The sequence below is a fragment of the Lycium barbarum genome, chromosome 11 (assembly GCF_019175385.1).
Source record: "Lycium barbarum isolate Lr01 chromosome 11, ASM1917538v2, whole genome shotgun sequence".
Taxonomy (NCBI): Eukaryota; Viridiplantae; Streptophyta; class Magnoliopsida; order Solanales; family Solanaceae; genus Lycium; species Lycium barbarum.
The window spans coordinates 123,220,511-123,230,509 of NC_083347.1; the positions used below are offsets into that span (position 1 = coordinate 123,220,511).

At 35.2% G+C, this 9,999-nt stretch overlaps 1 protein-coding gene and 1 long non-coding RNA gene across 2 annotated transcripts; both read left to right on the forward strand.

The window, feature by feature from the left end:
* The first annotated feature begins 2,855 nt into the window (after positions 1–2,855).
* On the forward strand, positions 2,856–4,747 carry LOC132617512 (low affinity inorganic phosphate transporter 1-like). Its single transcript, XM_060332521.1, has one exon. The coding sequence runs from the start codon at positions 2,910–2,912 to the stop codon at positions 4,488–4,490; it is 1,581 nt and encodes a 526-aa protein (XP_060188504.1). The 5' UTR covers positions 2,856–2,909; the 3' UTR covers positions 4,491–4,747.
* Positions 4,748–5,396: 649 nt separating this feature from the next.
* LOC132618668 (uncharacterized) lies at positions 5,397–8,656 on the forward strand. Its single transcript, XR_009574246.1, has 4 exons — positions 5,397–6,052; positions 7,370–7,439; positions 8,217–8,288; positions 8,431–8,656. It is a non-coding gene; the product is annotated as an uncharacterized LOC132618668 (long non-coding RNA).
* The last annotated feature ends 1,343 nt before the right edge of the window (positions 8,657–9,999 follow it).

Sequence of the window (9,999 nt, forward strand, 5' to 3'; positions counted from 1 at the left end):
AAAGTGCATTGCTAGGTGTTCAATCGAACCAACATGGAGTATATATGTATATCTATGTTAAAAATACTAAAATTTTAATAAATATTGATACTACACATATTCGTGTTTCACATTTTATCTCGCATAAATTATGTAATAATATAGATTTTCTAATAATATAGATTTTCACATACTCAATACGAGTATATATGATTTAATACCGTCAACCAAACATCACGTTAGTTATTTGACTATTATCTCCTTTTCTTATGCAGCCAACAAAATAATATATCTTATGCGGGATTTTCGGTTGGGATTAATTTTTTCAATACCACAACCAAACATCTCAATGATTCATGGTCAACTTGCAAGCATCTGGTTGCAATTTATGATTGATTAATAATATCTAACATAAAATGCCTTCACATATACACGATATAGGTTTCTATTGAGACCGGTGTGACCTGACCACTTTGTCTGGTCACGTCGGTGAATCCCACGTCAGTGGGAATCCTATTCTAGTCTAATTGTAATAAGTTTGATCTATTTATGGTGAATTTGTAATTATGATAATATATGATTTGTAGTTCTATTGGAATAGAGTTTCCTTATTAGACCTGGGTAAGGAGGACCTTACTTGTATATAAGGAGGTCATTATGATGAATGCAAAGCAGAAAGAATTCTCCTATTATTCTTGTCTCTCTAAATTCTCATCCCCGTCTCGATTTTAACAGATTCCATTTGGTTTACCTGAGATTTTAAAAATGATTTGTAAAATTTTTGCATACGTAGCAACTTGTTATAAGTTTGTATTTATTTGAAAATATACTTACTCTTAAATTATTGTACATATTATTGTTGTATAGCGTGTTTGCGATACTGCAACAACATTTTATAAAATATTAAAGCAGTGGGCAACGTCAGGATTTATGGCTTTCTAAAATAGTACTCCACCAATTTTTTTTTTTGGAACCCCTAGGGAAATCCGCAGCCTCTGCCCTTCGGGTGAGCACTCTGTGGTGAGTGTTCTGAGGTGAGCACTGGGTAAACCCGCCCCTGTGCAATCGCTCGTAAACCACACAGGAGATGTAAATCGCACTAGGTAAATCCCGTGCGACGAGCTAGATTGAGAAGGCATTAGGGGGGGGGGGGGGGGGGGGGTTCGAACCCGCGACCTTCCTTATGGAGCCCTCCCCTCAAACCAACTCAACCACACCCGAAGGTGCAATTTTTTTTTTTTTTTGGGTATAGGAAGAAGACTTAAAAATTCCACTCTCTAGTTTCCAAGAACCAAATGTAAATATTAGTCACTTATATTATATTAATCTATATTTATGTGTCCAGTTCTGGACGTGCGAGACTAGTAACTAACATTCTGAATTGCATTAAGTTCACGTGCGAACTTGTATCTTTTTCACTGTCAAACAAAAAAAATTCTTGTTTGATAACGGATGGTAGTTAGATTTAAACTCACAAGCTCTGTCTGCTTTAGTAAAAGATTGAAGTTGTGGGAACATTTTTTCTAAACTTAATAATCCGTTAGGGAAAATACACTTTTTATTTAATTATAATTATATTTTTAACGGCATTTATCACTCTCTCCACATGCAAATGCTAACTGCTCACGGCAATGCAAATATTTACAAATTGTCAATTACCAAATTGCTTCAAGCCTTTGACTTTGATTATTAAATTAATAAAATACTTTCCAAGAAAAAGATTGATAGTTAGAGATAAGATAATATAGTTAAGGGTGTCTTTTGGGACGAAGGAAAATGTTTTTTCACAAAAAATGTTTTGTTTTCTGACGTTTGATAAGTAAGCAAAATATATTATACCAGAGGTATTTTACATAATTTAGACAAGCACTATGAAAGTGGGGGTGGAGGATAGGAGTGTGGGGGTGGTGGGGTGGGTGCTATATATGAGGGTGAGGGTTGAGGTGGGGTGTGTTGGATGTTGAGAAGAAGACAATTAATGTGAATTGCCACTAATAGAACTTTTTCTTTTTTCTTGTTTTGACGAATTAGAGCGACAAAGGTTGAATTTCAGTAGATCGTGGATACAAGGTCACTCTGCCCCCTATAACTCTTTTTTTCTCAACTTGGAAGTCATTTTCAAAAAATTAAACTTGTTTTTCTAGAGAAAATATTTTTTAAATTCTTTTACCAACAAACATTAAAAAAAAAAAAAAAAAAAAAAAAAACCTAGGTCGTTTTTCCCTAGCATCAAAGAAGTAAAGAATGCCTTGTTGCTGATCATGAACTCAAGGCCATGGTGCAAACTTCAGCCAGAGAGGATGATATATAAGCACAAACAGATTAGAGGAGAAAAAGAAACGGGGAAATCGGTTATTTGGTTGACTTAATATATATTTTCTGGTTTAATCGTCCGTTATTTGAAACTTACTGATTCGACCAATCCAGATAGTACTATAGGAGTAAAGCGCTCTCTGCCAAGAAGTTTCCCATTCTCAGGACTTGAACCCGAGTTTTTTTGAAGTTTCGTGTCCGCACAAACACCATCACATGTATAAAATGGGACGATGAGGGAACTGTGTTATATAATATCTATACGAAGACATTAATATTTAAAATAAAGATGATGGTGCGCATTCACAAGATTAACAACTTGCCAGCTTATTACAGACAGCTTCAAAGACCAAGTATGCTAATGCTAATACTTAAATGGGAGTACTTAGTAAACAATTACAAAGATTATTATGATTATCATGCTTAACTTAAACTAGTAAGTTTGACATGCTATAAAGGTATATGCCCACAATATTCCGGAGATTATTCTGTTTGTCTCTGAAATAGTATTAGTCTAACAAACCTTATAAATAGTTGCAATTTTCTCAAAGTTTAACACATCAATTCTCTCCAAAATCCAGAAAGTGTACAATCTTTCTGAAGAAGAAATTTTAGGCATGGCTGGTGAGGATAATAATAATCTACAAGTGCTTAATGCACTTGATGTGGCAAAGACTCAACTCTACCATTTCACAGCAATTGTTATTGCTGGAATGGGATTTTTCACTGATGCCTATGATCTCTTCAGCATTTCCCTTGTCACAAAATTACTAGGGCGTTTATACTACACCAAACCCGATCTCTTGAAGCCTGGAACACTCCCTCCGACCGTCTCATCATCGGTCACGGGTGTCGCCCTGGTCGGCACCCTCGCCGGTCAACTTTTCTTCGGCTGGCTCGGTGACAAAATGGGCCGAAAAAAGGTCTATGGGATGACCTTAGTTCTCATGGTTGTGTGTTCCGTTGCTTCAGGGCTCTCCTTCGGGAACACTCCTAAGGGTGTTATGGCCACACTATGTTTCTTCAGGTTTTGGCTTGGATTTGGCATTGGTGGGGATTACCCTTTATCCGCCACCATTATGTCTGAATATGCAAACAAGAAGACACGTGGTGCCTTTATAGCTGCCGTTTTCGCCATGCAAGGATTTGGAATTTTATTCAGTGGGATAATTGCGCTTATCGTATCAGCAGGATTCGATCATGCTTATAAGGCCCCGACTTTCGCAGAAAATGCAGCTTTGTCCACCGTGCCACAATCTGACTTCATTTGGCGTATAATTCTCATGTTCGGGGCATTACCAGCCGGCCTCACTTACTACTGGCGTATGAAGATGCCCGAAACAGCCCGTTACACGGCTCTCGTGGCGAAAGATGCAAAAAAGGCCGCACAGGACATGGGCAGGGTACTACAAGTTGAAATTGATCCTGAGGATGCAAAAATCGAACAAATGTCTAGGGACGAAACAAATAAATTTGGTCTATTTTCTATGGAATTCGTTCGTCGCCACGGGATGCACCTATTTGGAACCTGTTCTACATGGTTTTTGTTGGACATTGCTTTCTACAGCCAAAATCTATTCCAAAAAGATGTGTTCTCAGCAATTGGATGGATCCCTCCGGCCGCAACAATGAATGCTGTTCAGGAAGTTTACAAAATATCAAGAGCACAAACCTTGATTGCGCTATGTAGTACAGTGCCAGGGTACTGGTTCACCGTGGCGTTCATTGATATAATTGGAAGGTTCGCAATCCAATTGATCGGATTCTTCTTTATGACTGTCTTCATGTTTGCCATCGCCCTTCCCTACCATCATTGGACATTGAAGGAGAACCATATCGGGTTCGTGGTCATGTACTCCCTCACGTTCTTTTTCGCGAACTTTGGGCCTAACGCAACCACATTTGTGGTCCCAGCTGAGATTTTCCCTGCCAGGCTTCGATCAACTTGTCATGGGATTTCTGCAGCTGCAGGTAAAGCTGGAGCTATAGTGGGGGTATACGGATTCCTGTACGCTGCACAAAATAAAGATCCAACGAAAACCGATGCAGGATACCCCGCTGGTATTGGCATAAAGAACTCTCTCATTGTTCTTGGGTGCATCAATGCTCTTGGAATGATTTGTACATTCTGTGTGCCAGAGGCAAATGGAAAATCCCTTGAGGAAGCGTCCCAAGAAACTATGTCTGGAGAGACATAAGGTGCTGAATTGCCTCAAATGGGTTTTGGAGGTTGAGTTTGATTATGTCATTAAATGTTGTTGTGTTTTTTTTTCTTTTTCTTTTTTCACGTTGATTTTTTCATATATCTGTTTGCTTTATTTAAAATTAAATTGTTTCTAAATATATGAAATTGATTTTTTATTTTTTTTTGCAAAGGCCTACTAGATGGTGGACATAGGATTTTACTTATAAAATGCTTGATGTGTACGTGGCATATGTGACCTTATGATCAGTGGCGCACGCATAACTTTTAGTAAGCGGTGTTTATAATTAAAGAAGTGAAGAAATTTATAAATAAGTTGAATGATATCATATTTAGCAAACGAAATTCACGTACACTACTATAACTATCCTCGACAAGTTTTCAATTTTTGGAATATATCTATAATAGACTTATCTTTGGAGAGTGAAAGAGCCACAAATCTGCTAGCTTTTTGGTGGGTTTTTTTTTATGGGGAACTTTTATAAATACAAGATATATAAGAGTTAATTATATAATCTACAACTAATTTAGTTATTACAAATTGTGCGACTTAAAGCTAAAAACAAGGAGATTATTGCTATAAATAAAAATCTAAAAATAAGGAGATTTCCTATATTAGTGATAACATAATTAAATGCATATAAAAACACAATAAATGCTTACTTAAAAAATCTCCAGCACAATCTACTCGCAAGCTAATTCATGAATTTTAACCCAAAAAAATAAATAAAGCTAATTCATGAACAAGTATATTATTGTAGTATCTGTTATATATATTATTCTATCTGTATATCCTATATTGTTATCATATATGTTATTATAGAGTACAATTGGTTGGCACGTAGAGTAATATATTAGGTATATAATATACATACTTAGATATACTAATTTAACTCTGCCTGTGTGAGCTCGCTCACATTGCCGGTCCCAAGCCCGGATAAAGGAGGAGGGTTGCCGAGGGTCAATCGGAAACAGCCTCCCTACCCAGGTAGGGGTAAGGCTGCGTACATCTTACCCTCCCCAGACCCCACTATTGTGGGATTACACTGGGTAGTGACCAAGACTTAGATATACTAATTTGTACTATTATATCCACAGATATTTTGTTATCATATTTTCAGTTAAATTTGTCAATTTGAATAAACCATATACTTTTTAGGTATATTTTCATGTACGTTTGTTATACAATATAATATACCATATGTTTTTGTGTAATAGACTATTTATTACAACGATTGTTTTTCAAACTGTTGCCTAAAATTCTCTATTGCAACGGTTGGTTTTTTCAATTTTTGTTTTCTTTTTCTTTTCCCATGCCTTTTCTTTTTTCATTTATTATCTGCTCAAGTTCAAGCCCCATCCCTATATCTCTTATACACCTTCTCATCTCGTTCGTCCTCTCCCTTCTCTCCCCCTCTCTATCATCAACGATGTCACTCCGCTCAGTTTTATCAGTTGCCTCAGAAACCCTAAACCTCACGCCGCTCGCATCAAGAAATTCCCTACAAAATTCGTAGATCTGGGCTGAGTTTGTAAGGATTTTCTGTCCTCCCAACGGTTTGTTCATCTCTACTTCTTTCTCTGTTTATTTGTGTGATATGATTTTGATGTATTATTGTGTTATAAATGTGATCTAAATATATGTAAAAGACACATTTTTGTGCATTTATTCAGGCATAAACACCAAATACAGTAACTTTTTTCCTTACCCAAAAAGACCCTATTAGCTTATATGACAAGAATCAAAAGTTGGGTTTATTGGGTTGGGTATGAGTTGCCTACGTGGATCTGATGTGGATCCAACGTGGTTTTTTTTTTTTTTTTTTTTTGTGATGTGGGCTTCCATCCATAAAAGGGCAAATATATCAAGTATCCTAATGGAGAGGGCAAATTTGATCCCATACTTTGACGGAGGACAAATTTAAACTATAAATCATACTTGGAGGGTAAATTTGACCCTTTGCCCTTCCAAAAAAGTTTCTTTATCTTTGCTTTGTTAGTATATAAGTAGTGGTGAAAGAAATGATAAAGGTTATTGTTAAAGTGTAGTTTAATTTTGTTATTATATATATAAGTACATTTTTACAAATGCCTGAAAGATAAAAAAAATGTGACGTCAAAATCCACCAATTTTCACCAAGAAAATTATGGTCTTTGCTTCCATGTCTTCTTTTCACATCTTTCTTTGTCCTCGTACTCCACCTAAACATTGTTTTAATGAGATTACTTTGTTGATACTTGCTCTAATATACATTTATGCTCCATGAGGAGCTATTACATTTAAACATAGAACCTGATGTTTCCATGATTCAAATGACCTAGGATACACACATGAACATTTTAAGAAGACCATACTACATCCTTGCAGACTTTATTAAGTAGCCTCCAATTGCAACAAAAAAAACCAAGGTCGATCATTGCATCTAGCTCGTGGTCCTTCATTTTGTGAAGATTTTATCAACTTCTACACAACTTTCTTCTCTTCTTCTTAATATCTATTTATCTTCGGCTGCTACAAAGGTATGTTGGTATATTTTGTACGCTTCTCCTGTAGAGCTTATGGTTATGCTCTAGTGATAAAAAATGACACGGTAGTAATTACTAACAATCACTTAGAGCCTTAGGAAAACAAAAATTTCTCAGTTGTAAATTTCATATCCAATGACATATTATTCCATCTCTTTTGGTAAAATTTATGATTCTGCTTTGTTATTTCACATTATATGTTTTAATCACCTGTATTATATGGGAATACAGATTGTTCTGAAAAGTTCTTTTATTTCACAAGTATGTGTTTTAATGACCTGTATGCTACACTAGACATGATAAATCTATTCTCAGTCTATATTTTTTCTTTGTTAATTCAATTTTCAGGAATCTGTCTAGATATAGAACACTCAACAACACTATGAATCGAAAATATATATGACTCTCCAAGGTTGAAGTAAGTCTCACTTCTAACTCTTCAAAAGAAATAAAGAGTAGGGAAGTGGCGTGACTCTAAAGTACTATTATCCTCTACTTTTCCGAACCTCGCACTTGCTGACCCCTTCTTGTTTGATATTCTAATTAATGGTGTTGTCTAATTGCTTCTTTGGATACTTTGCTATTTCCTTTCTAAGTAGCATCTATTTTAATTAGCAAGTTATTAGTAGGTAGGAAAAGAAACCAATTAGTAATTGGATTATCTGAATGTTTTTTATCCATACTGTTAAATAGAAATTAAATTGTGTCATTGGACTGTTATGAATAGTGAATAAATATCCTTATCCGTACTATTCTAACAAATCCGGGATTCCTAACCTCCAATGAGTTTTCCAGTAGCTATTTTCCTCCATATTAGTTTGGGATCATTAGTAGTTGGGTCTGAATTCTGATTTCAGGTTCAGAAAAATATATTGTTGAGATTCGGTTGTGGAATAATCTTCAAATGTGAAATTGTACCAAGAATCCTTTTAAGTTGTAGAAAATATACAGGATGGAAATTCTTTTGCATTTCCAAATAGTTAAGATGATATTGTTGTACAAGATAATATTGGATTCTTAAAAAGCTTAATGATATTCACTAATATTCTTCCAAATGAGCTAAGTATTAAATTTAGGCTCTGATAGTTGTTTAATGACATTTCAGCCGCTGTTCAATTCTTGTTATTATAAATTCCGGGGGTTTTCTTGTTTTCTGACTTGTAACAGTTTCTACTTGCTCATCATTCAATGACAGGGAGTGAAAGCTAGTATCATGAAGTAGAAATACGATAAGATCAGTGAGAAAAAGATGTTAACACTAATGGAGGTATTTATTCCCTAATTCAGCACATCTTGGTGATCTGTTCTTTATATTACCAACTAAAGTTTCAAGGCACTATTTAGGATATACATGATATTGTACTCCTTTCTAAATGCTTTGCTAAATCATTTATTTTCATCTTTTACAGGTGGATCGAATGAAAAAAGAGTGGATAAAAGCGGTGAAGACCCTGCTTAGAGTTATGCGATTGTTCCTGTAACATTAGTGTATTTGAATATTTTTGGAATCTTCTTTAGGGAAATTTTCTCATTACTTTGAGAGCTAATTATGCATGCTTTTGAATTGTTAGACAATGTAATACAGTTTACTTTTATGTAAAAGTCTCAACAAATTATTGTAATATCCTCTCCATAAACAGTTGTCGTAGTTTCTAAGACCTGTTACAATAGCTAACACAAACTGTTTCGATAGCTTCTATCAACCGTTGCAATTATGTAATTCAACTGTTGCTATAGAACTTAAAAAGTGTTGCATAAAATGGTATTGCAACAGTTTTGTACCGTTCCATTTGACTAAATAACTGTTGCCATAGAAAAGCCTACTGCAACGGTTTCAGAACTGTTGCCACAGGGGTTCTATTGCAACGGTTTTGAACTGTTGCTAAAATCCGTTGCAATAGACCTATTGCAACGCGATCAGATGTAACGGGTCCATAAACCGTTGTGATAGACCTATGGCAACGGTTTTTATATCTACTGCAACGAATTTTAAACTGTTGTCATAGGCCTATTTTCTAGTAGTGTTTTAGTCTCTCTCCAAAAGATTTTTTTTTTTTGTTTCTCATCCTGTGTTCGGTATTCGTATTGGGGCCCGACTAATTCGGATTCGTGCCAGGTAGTCCCACACTGGGGGGCAAAACACTCCCTAACAATGGTGGCTCCGTACCCAAAGGGGCTCGAACTTGAGACCTTGGTTAAGGATGGAGTAGTACCAACCACTACACCACAATCATTGTTGGTCTCTCCAAAAGAGTTGTTACTTACTTCGTCTCAATTTATGTGACCGCTCGGAGTTCGAGAGTCAAATGGATTTTTTTGTGACCCAATTTTGTCAAAAGCCTTTTTAAATATTTTGAATTTTCGGTTGTTGTGACTTATTATACTTTTTATGTAATTTTCACTATTTTAATTTTATTTTAAGGATTTCATGTCCAATTAACTATCGAAGTTAATATGGTTGACTCTCGTAATCCAGATGATACCACATAATTTAGACGGAGAAAGTATTTTTCAAGGAGAGAACAACTCTCATGGGTTCACACGTGAGATCATTTTTCCTCTGGAAATACAGGACATACCATTCAGAAACTATATGTTGATTATACTTGTGGCGTATGCTTATACATTTATTTTAATTTTTCTACGCTATCTTTTTACAACTTTTGAGTTATACAAATTTTATGTATTTTTCATATTTTGTATTATTATGTTATTTCAGAAATTTATATAATATTAATGAAATCAAAGTTTCACTGGGCTTACGCCTTATGTCTTACTTATGAAAACGCTTGCCTTTTAAAATACTGGCCAAAACCATGTGATTTTAAGATGATTTTTTTTCCAGATAGAGTCTGATCCAAGATATTTTCCATTTTGGACATGAGTAATATCAGAATAAAATTAGTTAGTGTCAGTTCATCTTCATCAAAGGACAAGATCTCCATAAATTTTACTTCCTCCGCTCCAAAAAGATTATC

Excerpts from the sequence above, each read along its gene's own strand:
- LOC132617512 (XM_060332521.1), top strand. The coding sequence starts at position 2,910 with ATGGCTGGTGAGGATAATAATAATCTACAAGTGCTTAATGCACTTGAT.